The sequence below is a fragment of the Panthera uncia genome, chromosome F1 (assembly GCF_023721935.1).
Source record: "Panthera uncia isolate 11264 chromosome F1, Puncia_PCG_1.0, whole genome shotgun sequence".
Taxonomy (NCBI): domain Eukaryota; kingdom Metazoa; phylum Chordata; class Mammalia; order Carnivora; family Felidae; genus Panthera; species Panthera uncia.
Window position 1 is genome coordinate 11,876,201 of NC_064813.1, and position 14,752 is coordinate 11,890,952.

General features: G+C 47.2%; 2 protein-coding genes across 10 annotated transcripts in view; both read right to left on the bottom strand.

The window, feature by feature from the left end:
* The window catches only part of F5 (coagulation factor V), an 85,221-nt gene extending 75,016 nt beyond the window's left edge, over positions 1 to 10,205 (bottom strand). Inside the window, exons 1-2 of the mRNA XM_049633883.1 lie at positions 9,840 to 10,205; positions 5,545 to 5,636 (exon numbers count right to left, since the gene is read on the bottom strand). Of these exons, the coding sequence (XP_049489840.1) occupies positions 5,545 to 5,636; positions 9,840 to 9,997 (250 nt within the window). The 5' untranslated portion in view covers positions 9,998 to 10,205. The remainder of the gene's footprint in view (positions 1 to 5,544; positions 5,637 to 9,839) is intronic.
* Positions 10,206 to 12,245: 2,040 nt separating this feature from the next.
* Positions 12,246 to 14,752, bottom strand: part of SELP (selectin P) — a 39,752-nt gene continuing 37,245 nt past the window's right edge. For all 9 annotated transcript variants that reach the window (XM_049633894.1, XM_049633891.1, XM_049633890.1 and 6 more), the window contains 2 exons: positions 13,475 to 13,530; positions 12,246 to 12,813 (listed from right to left, as the gene is read on the bottom strand). In XM_049633894.1, the coding sequence (XP_049489851.1) occupies positions 13,476 to 13,530 (55 nt within the window). In that variant the 3' untranslated portion in view covers positions 12,246 to 12,813; position 13,475. The remainder of the gene's footprint in view (positions 12,814 to 13,474; positions 13,531 to 14,752) is intronic.

Sequence of the window (14,752 nt, forward strand, 5' to 3'; positions counted from 1 at the left end):
CATTGCCTCTACATGGCAGGCAGGTAAGGACAGGAAGGCAGAAATGCTTGGCTTGTGCCCAAAACAAGTCAAGAGAGAGGGGGAATAGTTCTGACCATGTCCGCCCCCCATTCAGACCCACCGTCATTTCTTGGAGATCACTGTCTTTGTCTTTGGTCAAGAAAAGAAAGATGGTCATTTTCAATTACACAAGGTGGTTTGAGGGAAGGTGACTAGCTCCATGAGATCTCCCTGAGGTGGGAGACCTCAGAGACCTCAGTGAAGTGAGGGAGCAAATCATGCAGTACTCTGGCCCTGAGGCAAGTTCAAAGTCCCTGAGGCAAGAGTGAGCTTGCTGGATCCAAAGAACTGAAAGAGAAATGGTGAGGGCAGAGTGAGAACAGATGAGGGAGGGGTGGGTCATGTGAGGCTTAGGGGGCATGGTAAGGACTCTGGATTTTCTCCTAAGTGAAATGGGAAATCACTGGGGTTTTGTGAAGAACATGTGCTCCTGACTGATTCTGATGTCCTTTAAAGCTTGAGAACCTGTCACCAGAAGTCCTATTTCAGACAAGTGACAAGAGTTGACCGCTCTCATTGCCAAGCCATCTGTAAACTCTGTGGGGCTGGCTTCTCTCCACTAGGAATCACAGGAGAGCAATATAATATCGAGATAATATAATGATCATCACCACTGCCCATGAATGCCAGTTGAAGTCTGTGACCACAGAGCAAATCTTCAAGGAGATATTAACATACCCATTTTACAGATGAGGACACTGAGCCTCAGAGAGTTTCAACATCTTGCCCAATAGTATGTAGCTAATTAGAGGCAGCTAACCTATCAGACTCTACATACTGAGCCTTTAACCACCTTTTAATAGTCCACCCCCATGCTATATGTATTCATTCACTCAAAACATATTCATTGAGTGCCCACACTGTCCTAGCTGTCAGCATTATAATGGTGACTAAAATAGGCGCCTTCACAGAGCTTACAAAAAAGGTAGGAAAGCCAGATTTTAACAAATAATCCCACCAACATTTGATGACAAACTATGGTAAGTATTATGAAAGCCAAGTACAGAACACCCTGAAGAGCATTTTACAGAGGGATTTCGTCCAATCTCGGATGCATGGAGGGGATCAGGGTTGGGAAATACTTCCTTGAGGAAGCGATGTTTTAACTGAAGTCAAAGTGGGATTAGCACGTGCAAAGGGTCCGCGGCACCAGAAAACTTGGCCTCTTTGGAGAACTGACAGATGGCCATGGTGAAGGTGAAGCTTAACAGGCAAGAGAAAGGAGCAGAAAGTGAGGCTGAAGGCATAGTCAGAGGCCCTGTCAGGTAGGGCCTTCTGGGCCATTTAGAGTTTTCCTCTAAGAGTATCTGAAAGCCATTAGAGAGTTTTTAGCAGAAGTGAGACATGGACCAGATTTGGGGTTTTAAATCTCTGGCTGCGTTGGTGGAGGATGAGCCGAGGAGAATCCAGAGTGGATGTTGAGAGAGCAGATAGAAGGCTCCAGGGGGGTGATGTCGGTGAGTTACCGTAAAGTTACAGTAGTGGAGGTGATAAGAACATGCTAGAGAGCTCTTAGGAGACCAGACTGCCAGGCCTCAATGGATGGGATATGGGTGGACGGTGAGGGGTCCAAGTTGCTGTGGATGGTCGGTGACACTCTGGCTGGGCAGCTGGGTGCAGGAAGGTGTCATTCTCTGAAAGGGAGGCCACTGTGGGAAGGTTTTGTTTGGTGGGCGTGGTAGGCAGAATGAAGGCCCTCCCTGAGGTGTCCCCATCTTAACTACTGGGACCTGAGAATACGCTACCTTATATGGCCGAAGGGGTTCTGCCCCTTGGGAATGATGAAGATAAGGATGTCGAAATGATAATGGATGTCGAAAGGATGTTTCAATGGATGTTGAAAGATAGGATGCCTACCTATTGGCAAAGAGAAAATGGGACTTCTGAGACAGAGGCCCTACCTTTCTCTGCTCCTATCTTTTTACCCACAGTTTTCTTTTTTTTAAGTTCATTTATTTTTGAGAGAGAGACAGAGAGACAGAGAACGAGCAGAGGAGGGGCAGGATGTGAAGCGGGCTCTGCTCTGACAGCAGGGAGCCCAATGCGGGGCTCGGACCCATGAACCACGCGATCGTGACTGGAGCCAAACTTGGGAGCTTAACGGACTGAGCCACCCAGCTGCCCCAGGACCCAGTTTTCTTATTCCTTTCGCTGAGCTCCCGGTGCTAGGCTTTATGCTGATCATGTGCCTGAAGCTTTTTGTTTGTTTTTGTGTTAGCTCTGCACAGGGCCAGTGAGGTCACGTCGTTCAATCCTCGTTTTGGAGACAGTGACAAAGCCCAGGACATGGGGGCAGGGAGGGTGGCTTGCTCAAGGTCAGTCACTGGGTGGCACTGCTGGGGCGAGAACTCAAATCTCCGGACTCTTGAACCTTTCTCTCCCACCTCGCACAGAGCGGGTTCAGAAGCCCCCCTTTCCTGAAATGGTTCCAGTGTCTACACCATTTCTGACTCCTGACCACATCTGGCTCCACTGGCTGACCTCTGTCTTCTGGCTGCTGCCCTCCGTCCTAGCTGCCGACAGAAGCCCCCACTGGCTATTCCCACCCGCTGGGATGCCCCGGAGCCCACAAGAGGGCTATGGTGTCACAGAGTGCACAGGTTTCGTTGCCATGGGCGCCTCGCCCTGGCGATTTGTCTGTTGGCATCATGGGGCTGCAAATGCCCGGTGCCCAGGATAAGTCTTCTAAGTTATTTAACCTAATAAGACCTCTTGCTGCAGTGAGTGATGTGGAATGTTTATTTGCCTCCCTTTCGGTTTCTTCGGAATTAAGGCAAAACAAAGCGATGTGTTCGTAAGTGCACCCCAAATACCTTCCCGCACGTGGGCAAACACAGGCCTGGACGTTGTCTGAGCCGCCGTTCAGCAACTCCGTCGGCCAGATGGCCCGAGACCCATCCCACCCTCTCCTCAGTGGCCGACAGTGAGGTGGGGGGAAGGAGCCGCCTATCTTGTGGTCCCAAGAAGGTAGCACAGCATGTACCAAATGGTTTTGGACTTGAAAACTATTAGCTGGCTCTGAAGCCAGCTAACCCAGCCCCCTGCTCTCAAGGTGAACAGCGCACTACAGAAAACAGGAAAGCCCGTCGTGGGGTTATTTTAAAGCCCCTTCAGGAGCAAACATTTCTTAATCCTCCTGGAAAAAATTCGGAGTCAAAACGAACCATTTTCAAGCCCCAGACAGGATTCCCGAAAATGAGACTGGCCCCTCCACCTGTCCGCGGGTCCTCAAACCTCGCTGGACAGGCACCTTCAGACCTCTGGTCCTACAGCCTAGTCCCCACCCGCAATTCGAATGACTTCTGGGCTCACGCTGCAGAAGTGGCACATGACTGGCTCCAGGTTCGGCTAGAATCGTACCCGCCAGATGGGTGGAGGAGGAAACAGGGAAAAGGTACCAATGACACAGGACCAGGCTGCGGGATGGGGCAGGTCACATAGTCAATGGTAGTGTTTAAACCCAGAGCTTCTCAGACTTTTCCTTTACCCCAAGTTTGCCCCACTCTATCAGCTACTGTAGAGATCCAGTGAATAAAATACTACCCTTGCCCTTCAGGGGTTCATCGTTAAGTGACTTGGGGAGTTCAGGAAGCAGCTCCTTTTAAAACGGGTGTTAAAATGCCTCAGAATTCACATAAAACAAATGCGTAATGAGAAATACAGGGGTTGACAGAGGGGTGATGTTGTAAGTGCACAGGGCTTACACATAAATTAATGATCAGGTCTACTTTTATTTTTAAGTTTGTTTATTTATTTAGTTTTAGATGGGGGAGGGGCAGAGAGGGGGGGAGAGAGAATCCCAAGCTCCACGCTGTCAGCACAAAGCCCCACTCTGGGCTCGATCCCACGAACCGTGAGATCAAGACCTGAGCTCAAATCAAGAGTTGGACGCTTAAAGTACCGAGTCACCCAGGCGCCCTGATTAAGGTCTACTTCTAATTAATGAGGTTGAATCAGGAAATGTCCACAAAAGTTAATCATCTCAAAGGATTTTGATCACAGCACTCTCCTCTCCAAAACCTATCAATGACTCCTTCGTGGCTAAAAGAGAGTCTCCAGGTTGGCACTGGCCTTTCCATCACTCAGCATAGTGGCTTACACAGACCAGAGATTCAATTCAGTCACTTGGCAAAAGCCACACAAGGCAAGGCTCTAAACACCTGCCCAGTTCTTCTTCTCTCCAGGCCTAATGAATATGTTTCCCAGCTCATTTTCCCCTCACCCACCTACAATTTAATTTAATTAAATAGTTCTGAAGTATCCGTCGTACATACAAAACGTGGAGCCAGAGCTATGAAAGTGAATAGACCCTGTGACAGAGGATGGGAGATCCTTGAGCTTTCTGCCCTCAACTACAAACTTAATTCTATTAGTAACCTTATCGTCTGTTGCCTCGCCAGCCCCCGTGAAGGTGGTATCTCATCTATCTCCAGCTAATTCGGCCCAAGCTTTGAATCCCCTCACTTCCTGTTTCTTCTGAATCTGGTTCCAGCAATTATTCTCTCTCAGATATTGTTATCCTCCCCTTTTCCACTGGATTCTTCCCCTGAGCCCTTAGGTATTTTAAGTCACTGTATTCTTGTTTGTAAAACTCCAAAACTGTTGATTGGTGACTGAAGGGCAGGCTCCAGCAGAGGGAAGACTGAAGGTAAAGGGCGGTCAGAGGAGGCAGGACAGAACGGTTTGCACGGAGAGACAGAAGGAGGAGTTTGGGAAAGTTGACCCTCTTCAGTTGGTTAGTGTGGGAGGATGAGGGAATTATTGACCAGGGGGCCCGGCTGGAGGAAGTTCTCTCTTAACGGCCTCTATCATTCCTGCGGAATATCGTACCATATTCAAGATCCCAAAAACCCACTCAACCCACTTGCCTTGATTAAAGAAGAGAGGAGGGAAAAGGAGAGATTTCTCTTCGAAACTGACAGCTGTTGTACATCTCACACTATAAATAAAACAGGAGAAGAGATGGGAAAACCGATGCAAAAGAATCAGCCATATATGGTTCCTTTGAGTGAGTCTAGGGACCCAGACAGAGGCACCGGATTATTTGTTAAGGTTCATCCACACTCAAGGGTAAGAAAGACAAGGTAAGGTTCTGTCTTGTCCACTACCGCCTGCTTCAATGCCCAGCCCATAGTGGGTGCTCAACAGTAGTCTGTTCAATGCGTGAATAAACTTAAAAGTTCAAACACTTCAAAGTTTTGTCAAGCTTTTTGATCAATGTCAAAAACAGCCAGCTTCCTGGCCATGTCACCTCACGGGCAAGAAGGGCCCCCTGCCTTGAAATTCTCAAAAATATGAACCAGGGGCCCCACATTTTCTCTTTGCACTTGGACCCACACATTCTGTAGCCTGAACTGGTTAAAAACAACAAAAGCACGCATTTCTACAAAGATGGTCCTAAATAGACGGTTTACATATATATATGAATATCAAATTATTCGTAGAGGTTTATCTTCAAAATTAAATAGTATACTTCAGGCTTACCTGAAATTTTGGATCGTGGTTTTTCTTTCTGAAAATATGGTTCATACTCTCTGTAGACAATTTTCTGAAAGGAAGTTGCAAAAGGATTCGAACTAGAAATAAAATACAAAAATTAATTTGAAAGGTATATAAGACATCTATATCTCATCACAAGACAGATGGCTTTCTCGTGTCCTCAGATATGTGGTAGGAACACCAGTATTTCAATTGTGTTTCAGAAACCCAAGATTTTATAAACATGAATAATACGTGAAGTTAATAAAACAATTATTGATCCCTTTAAGAATATTCTGTTGAAATAACTGTTCTTTCCCAAATTGAGTCTGCCTTAACTAATGTACTCAAAATCCATTTTCTTTTTTTGTTTAATCTTTATTCATTTTTGAGAGAGAGAGAGAGCATGGGAGGAACAGAGAGAGAGGGAGACACAGAACCCGAAGCAGGCCCCAGGCTCCGAGCTGTCAGCACAGAGCCCAATGCGAGGCTCGAACCCATGAACCACGAGATCACGACCTGAGCTGAAGTCAGATGCTCAACCGACTGAGCCACCCAGGCGCCCCAGAATCCATTTTCTAAAAAAGGACCTAAGATCATCGTGTGAACCCAAACGTTAGGCTTAGATTTTAAATGACTAAACCCACAACCAAATCCGATACGAATAAACACATGGGCAATTCTTTAACTGACGAATCAAATACATATGTAAATTACCTGAGGAACACGGCAAAAAAACACTGATTTGGTGGACCCTATTTCTAGCTGAGAAGTTGGAGATGGGCTAATGGAATAAAAGCCCTGCGGATTCACCCTGGAAACCAAACAAACAAATGAAAAACCCACATCTCAGAAAATGTTGAGTAACTTGTCCCGAGGAGGATCAATGGAAAAGTGGCAGAGCCAAGACTCAAAGAGGTGAAACCCTTGTATTCATGGTAAAGTATCACACAAGGGGAGTCAGGGAGAGCACTGAGCTTGTTTCTGGCCTTTTTTCCTTCTGCATCGCTAAAGCTGGGCACAGCGTTCCTACTGCGGTCTTCCAGATGAAAGGAAACGGGAAGGTAGTTGGGGGAAATTTCTCAAAAATGTCTAAGCCCGTTGAACAAACTGGCTTTGTGAGGCTTCCTAATCCAGAGAGGGTGCCCCCCCCCCCCTAAAATCAGGGCATCACAGAATGGGATACTCACCACCTTTGCTGCAGTATCTATATAGTGCAGTAGTTAAGACAACACGTTGTGGACTCAGTGTCTGGGGTTGAATCCCGTTTCTACCCCTTGTTAGCTGTCTAACCTTCAACAATGTATTTAATCCATTTGTGCCTCAGTTTCTACAAGTGTGAGATGAGAATAATAGTGAAATCTTCAAGGGGCTGTTACAAGTATTATGTAAACGGCTACCTGCAAAGGGCCTGGAGCCCGCGCGTTGTAAATATCCAATACGTGCTAACTAGTCATATTTTTAAGAGGTAATAAAAGTTGGTTTTTAGTCTCCATGTTTTCCTACCAAGCAGAAAAATCGTCAATTGCAGTAATTCTTAAACTTTTTAAAATGTGGGATACAAGAATTGTGTTAATGTTTGGGGGCAGAATTTAAGGAAGTATGAGTAAAGTATTTTGGAAATGAGTAGTTAGCTATTCAAGGTACTGGGTTCTCAGTCGCTGAAAGCGTTCAGTAGAAACTAGACAACCACTTGGGGGGTGGGATTGGTGCTTAGGGTTGGGGGGGAGTAGAAGGTCAAACATCGATGTTAAAAATGAACAAAATTACCTCTGAGAGTTCTTAGAACCCAAGAATCTTAAGATTCCATATGGTAGCTGTGTCCCTAATGTGGGAATCCATTTCTATTTATTTAATCTTTAGTACATTTGAAAACAACCCTCCCCTCCCCAACCCCCGATCTTGAAATACATGACCACGGATGATGGCATAAAAGCTTTACTAAGCAGAATCAGACTTTTGTGTGGGGTATTTTAATTTTTGTTCAATAAGGGCATATTTTCTACCATATTTCTGTACATATTGTGTGTACATCCTGAGGTATATCTGTTTTGATTTCGAACAACTGAATTGCTATTCAAAAATAATCTAAGTAGAAAGCTGAAAATAATAGGATTTCCAACAACAGGCATGATGAATTTTTCATTTATGAGGATTCTCTAAAACTGATTTGATCATAATAAGAATCATATAAAGCTAGAACCCTAGAGGGGAAAAAAATATACATTTTCGTTTTCAAGACCTGTTACCTACATACATGTAAGTGACTGAACAAGTTTCCTTAGGGAAATTTTCAAAAACATTTACTTCAGACTTCAAACAAGAATAATGGATATATGTCACCTCTCAAAGGCATTCTCCTGCTAATACTGGGTGAAGTAAGAGGGGAGATCTTTGCTCTGTGCTAAAATACACTTTGGCAAAGAATGGAATTGTCTAGACCCATCTCCTTAAAGTGAGTGCCATTCAGCTGCGGGTGCAGGCCACTTGAGCACAAGCTCTGAGTTTAAGCAGCCAGATGTACGGGTTAGATTTTTCACTAGAAAGTGCCAGAGAGAGAAATGACATGATCTGAGGTTCAAAGATATTGACAGTTGGCCTCGGTTATCATTCCACGGTTTGGGAGCAATGATTGGCACCAGGGTTATGACTCTTACGCGAATTCTGGAAACTCAACCACAGGGTGAGGGGATCGGATAACCAGTCATGGTGCCCTGTGGACTCACCATGTGACTCTGTGACTCAGGCTTTTGCCCTGTGTGGTTCTGCTTGTCATTTTCGGAGTCAACTACAGAAGGAAGAGCAAACTTCCAAGCACAAGCACGGGGTGCCCCCGTGAAGGCAGCAAAGCGTGTTACTGTCTGCCCACGAGCAAGAGAGATTAATGTTGGGAAGCCTGTTATTTTCTTCGGGGTTTCTGGCAGTTTCCTAAGGCTGTGGGTGCGATCTAGATAGATCATCGACTTGAAAGACAATATTTAGGGGCGCCTGGGTGGCTTGGTCGGTTAAGCGTCCGACTTCGGCTCAGGTCATGATCTCACAGTCCGTGAGTTGGAGCCCCGCGTCGGGCTCTGTGCTGACAGCTCAGAGCCTGGAGCCTGCTTCCGATTCTGTGTCTCCCTCTCTCTCTGCCCCTCCCCCATTCATGCTCTGTCTCTCTCTGTCTCAAAAATAAATAAACGTTAAAAAAAAATTAAAAAAAAAAGAAAGACAATATTTAAAATAAATTTTTTGAGCAAGGATTTCTTCTTATTACAAGACCAAGATAGTATGTAGTACTCTCCAAAATAACCCAGTTACAAAGCAATTCTTTGAAGGATCTAATGCTATACGCTACAAGACTCTTGAAATATTACATTATTTTTTGGCAGATTGCTTTGGTTTTGTAATTGTAAAAGAGGAACATGTCTTTCACAATCACGTAAACTGTGATGTTAAGTTAAAAAAAAAAACTTGAGTCACACTGAGAGGTTGACCATTAAAAAGTATAAAAATATAACTGGAAAGAGTGAGTAGGTCCTATAATTTGTTTCATTGCTGGGAAGTCTTATTTTTTTAACCTTTCAATTAGGAAAAATAGTTTGCAATTCAAAGATAGAGTTTTATTATTTCAGCCACCTTTTCGTTACATATGTCTGTTAACAGGGACCCTTCCAAAATAGCCCGGGGTAGACTTTATCCCAGGGACTAAGAATGTGAATAAAACGAGCCACGTGAAGTGGAAGACAAGGTAAAGGAATAAACATGTTGCACATTTACGGACGGCTGATGGTCTGAAAGTCATTTGTAAGAACACAACAAAATTGTGGCAATTTGGCGACCGCGATTGGGCACTCTGCTTGTAATGAAGGCCAAAGCGTACATCTTTAGTTTCAGAAGAGGAAGCCATGTGGAGGACGAAATAAATAATATGTAACTTAGAGGTTCTAAAAAAACACGAGCCTTCCAAAATTCTGGCCTGGGACTTCGCAGGAAGGGCGAATGAGGTGCTTCTGCATCCATCGCCGCACTAAACCCCCAATGAGCCGCTCTAACGAAACTGTATTCACCAACTCTTGAAAGCGGCACCTGTGTCTCCCAAAACCTCGGAAGGACGCACACTGCATCGTGGAATACGCTGCCTCGCTAGAAGCAAAACTGGCAATTCCGTTTCCAAACTTAGCGATAAGGTTTTTTGCTTTTTTTGTTTTTCCCGCTCTGTTTTGCTGCGCACGCCCCGCGATTGCAAAGGAAGAGCTCCCTAGAAGAGGTAACTTGATGCTCCCCGGGGGGGAGCCCACCGGCCACCACAGCCGCCTCACCTCGGGTCTGCGGGCTCGGGGCGGTAGTCCCAGCGGATGCCCTGCGCGGCCACGTAGAACTGCCTCAGCCGCGCCGCCTCGGCCCCCGGGCGCCCCCAGCCTGCGCAGCCGGCGCCCAGGACCACCAGGACCCAGAGGCGCGGGCAGCCCGGGGCCATGGCTGCTTCCCCGCTCCCGCGCGCCGCCGCCGCCGCCAGCCGGGGACCTGGGCCGCGCTCGCGTCCGCCGCCGGTCGCGCCCCGCGCAGCAGGCCGGCCCGCCGTCGCGGCTGCAATGCGCCCCGGGAGGCTGCGGGTGGCGGTGTCCTCCCGCCCTTCGGCCGGGGCGCCGAGGCCGCCGCGGCTTCCAGCCGTCCTCCCCTCCCAGCGCCCCTCCGGGCCAAAGGGGGTTGGCTGGGTCCCCGCCCGCGGGGACGGGAGGGAGGAGGCAGGGCGAGGGGTTGGTGAATGTTTTACCGCAGGTGGAGAGAAGGGCAGAAATGGAGGCCCTCGCGGGCGGGGCGGGGCCCAGGGGTTAACGAGCCGCGGGCAAAAGCGGTCCGGCCCTTGCACCCGCTGAGCCCGCTCCCCCTCACCACCCACCGCGAAGACGTCCACACCTGCTACGCCCTCTGCAGTTCCCAGTGCGGCGTCACCCCACGCCCCTAGCCGCGTCGGTCTCTCGACCTGGGGGAAAGGGTGTTCTGCTGTGGTAGGGGCACAGGGACACCTTGCAATTGCAGGGGAGCAAGCGGGGGCCTGAGCCCAGGCACGGGGCCGGCGGGCCTGGACCACCGCACTGACTGCTGCCCGCGCCCGGCTCTGGCCGGAGGAGGGCCCGAGGCCACGGAGGCAGCACCGCAGAGGCAATCAGTAGAGCAGACCTCAGTCCCACTCCCCGCGCCGTGCTGGCTTGGGTCGGCGACGCAACCTCTTTGGAGCTCGGTTTTAACATCGGCCCGAGAGGGGGATGAGAGTCTTTCCCCCGATGCAACTGTTAGCAAGATAAAAGAATACTGTGAGGTGCCCGACTCGCCCGCGGCTGAGAGGAGCCCGCACACGCGTATTACTCCGATTGTGTTTTTCCCGCTGCAGGGGCCCCCCTGTGTCTCCCCGAGCACTGGGCTGTTTCACGGGGCCTTAAGATCTTATTTTGCCCTTGCTAGAAAATCGGAGGCTTAGGTTGTCCGAAGCATCACTATCGCTGTCCGAGGTTCCCCGAACCTGCGGGCCTCCAAGCTTCTGTCTCAACGGTTTGTCTCGGTAGATTGGATACCTTGTAATGGGGCACCTCGCACGAGGTGATGTCCCGTGACGTCGGGCCCCTCCAGGCTTCACTCTCCCTCCACGCAGGCTTCTTTCTGTCTGCTGCTTTGCCGATACTACTCTGCCAACTTACAATGCCCATCTCTTCGTCTTTGCTGCCCACTGGTTGAGTTCAAATCGAGTCCTACCTATCTCCCGGTAGGAGTATCTCCCGAGTCTCCTTCTGGACTCAAGTTGCCTTTCCCACTTTATGAGCTCCTACAGCAGTATTCAAACAAAACACTCGTATTGCTCGCCCTCTGTTACTTTGCCGGGATGTCTATCGTTTCCCCAATTAGGTGATCAGCTGTTAGAGCAGGAACAGGGCCTTACTCTTCTGTATCTGTGACAGCAGTGGTTTGAAAGCCGGTCCACCATCAGAATTCCCCAGAGGACCTTTTACAAATGGCAGATTCTGACTCTGGACACGGGGCCGGTGGCCACCGTCCTGCCACACCCGGCCCAGTGATTGGCCTAAGATAAGCAGTCAGAGATGCTGTCGACAGTATATGAGAAGCTTTTGAAGAGCAGCGAGTCCCTAAATCCCCCAAGGTTACCACTGAAGCTCTTGCAAAGTTACTGTAACCCTTTAGCTAGACGGTTTTGCCATTTTTATCTGCATATGCACCCACATGTTGTTTGTTCTGCATGACACGTTTACTGCCTCACAGAGACGAGGCAACTGTACCGTTTGGCTATTTTTTGGCATCAGTTCCAGATAACTACTGTGTAACTTTCAACAACCTATGCATTAAACATGTGGTTTAATAAAGAACATCTGTTCTTTCTTACAGAACGTTCAGATGATAAAGATTTTTTTTTTTCTGCCTCTCTGATTTCCTGACTTCTTTTTCTTCTCTGATTTTGTGTGTTGGGGGTGGTGTGGTGTGGTATATATTTGCCGACCGAATGAAGGGTCAATCTACCATTGGGACAGCAGTAATTATGCATTACACTGATGTAAACAAAATGATGTACACAGACCTTCTTGAACAAAACGTCAAATAATAGAGCGTGGTATTTGGGAAGAATCCTTTTAATTGCACATTTGAATTTTGGTCTTGAGGTCCTTTTGGGCGGACTGACCGGTGGAGGGAAGGCGACACGTGCCTTCCTGTCTTGATTCTCGGTCTTCTGCACCCTCTGGTGCCAACCAGAGGCTTCTCGGAAGGCTTGCAGCCAGGGTGTGATAAGCTTCATGAAGGGCAAGCCCTGGAGACCCCAGAAGATCTTCTAGAAGTCCCCTCAAGTCACAGACACCACCCGCCTCCCAACAAAGTAGAGTATGCCTTCCTCCAAGCCAAAAATAGAGGCATTTTTTTATGTTTCCACAGTCTGGTCTTTCTGGTAAGTCAGATGCTTCAGTCTCTGGCTAATGAGTCTTTCAAGAAAGGGACAGCTGGGCAAAACCCACAGACCACTGCAGGCATCCAGTCCTGGCTGCTGAGGCTTAAGGAAGAGGTGAAGCAGGAAGGGTGGGTGGAGAGTTCGGGCTTGTGGCACAATCCTTCTGCTGTCATCCAGGACTAATCTACAGGAAACTTCATGCCTTTTTTTTTTTTTTTTTTTTACAAGTATTTCCAGAAAGCTGCAGCAAATATGCCACAGTTACAGCCCAGTCTGGCAGGAAGCCTGATGTTCAAAAATAGGATCCTATGGAGGTTGAGTGAGGTGACCAGGAGGACAGGTCTCTGAAAATGAGACGAAAGAAATTGAAATAATTACATGTGCCTTCAAAGCAAGCAAGCAAGCAAGCAAGCAAGCTAGCTAGCTAGCTCTTAGCATTTCTGTCCCTGAGGATCAACATAAGCTCTTTCTAGATTCTAGATAATCTGCCATTTAGGCTCCTTTCCTTAGGAAACCCAACTACTCATACTGAGCTGTGGGGGACAGAGAAAGTAACCAATTATTTTTGTGTTCCAGCAGGTCACATAGGGGACTGGCTGCATGAAAGTTTGTAGAATGTTTCCAGGAGTGTGACTTGTGGTCATCAAGCAAGGCCGCGGTGTTTTTTTTCTTTGTTTGTTTCTTTGTTTTCAATATATGAAATTTAGGTCCGCAGTGTTGTTAATACCACCGAGCGGCCATTAATGGGAATGTCACACATCCTGAAAGAAGTTATGTCTTATTAGAGCATTTCTATCCCGGAGGAAATGGAAATCCTCGCATAAACTTACTTTCTATTGTCACTCTACTGACGTACCCTGTCCCCTGCTGCCAACGCAATTTCCTTCAAGGCTTAAAAATTTAATACATGCTTAAAAATGTAACTCCTGATTATATACTAAAAAGTCAAGTTTTAGTATTCTTTCTCTTTCCCCCACTTCAAAAATATCTTCACGGGGGACTTACCTTAAGGGCTTGGGTCAAATGCAGCATTTGTGAAAACTCCGTATGTTCCTAGGTGGCTAAAGGACAGAAACACAAAGATTTGCCATGTGGTGCTGGGGCCTTGATGACGGCGCAGCACAGAGTTCCTGAGACACCATGCATGAACACCCGACCCCGGAATTCTGCTTTGAAACGCTAACAAAATTGGGGCTCCTGGGTGGCTCAGTTGGTTGAGGGTCTGACTTCAGCTCAGGTCATGTTTTCACAGCTCGTGAGTTCGAGCCCCCCGTTGGGCTCTGGGCTGACGGCTCGGAGCCTGGAGCCTGCTTCCCATTCTGTGTCTCCCTCTCTCTCTGCCCCTAACCCACTCGCGTTCTGTCTCTGTCTCTCTCAAAAATAAATAAGCATAAAAAAAAATGGTAATAAAATTAAATGCCTGCAATATTTTGGAGATGCCATTTAACAGCTCTGGGCAATTTGCGCGGCACGTATACCCCCGTTAAGTTATTGTTGAGCTGTAGGTACTGAGTACCCGCTATGCCTCTTCCTGGGGAGAAGAAATCCTTAGAAAATACCCAGGCTTGATATCTGATCATCTGGCAACAGTTATCAAAGCATGGTAGTACTTCCCCCTACGTTTGTTTGTTTGTTTGTTTTCATTTTCACAATGATCAAGAGTTCTACTGACATTTAGTGGGGGAAAGGGCCAGGGGCACTGGATAGCCTAATAGGCACACGACGCAAAAGATTTATCCTTCACTCCATACGGTTTTAGGATATCTACTCAATATTCCTGTAGGTGAATAACCTCTGAGTCTAGAACTTATCTTGCTTTAACTAGAATAGTGTATTTTTTGTGTCTTTTAAATTACAATTGCCATGTGAATTGAGAGAAGGTTATAACAGGTTTTCCAATCCTTTACCAGAGTCATTCATCATTAAAAAAAAATCAGGTTGGTGCTGGCAATGCCTCTGAGGCTGTTTGAGTCACAAAAAACTGCTGGTCACTGACTGTTGGTCTTTACGGCTGTTGACCCAAAGGTGCAAGCCTCATCACATCCACTGGAGTAGTCCCTCGGCTTTAGCGTTTTATTTCTATCATGTATCACTTTCCCTTTCATTTCTCCTTTACTTTACAGTGAGTAAATCACTGATTTTTTAAAAACACTGTGTGTAGTTAGGATATATTATCTGTGTATTTGAATTTAGAATTAGTAACGGGGATTTTGCAAAAGTTTTGTTGCAAAAGGGGGACATTATGTACAGTCATTCTGATATATCACAGTGAGTTAAAAAGTC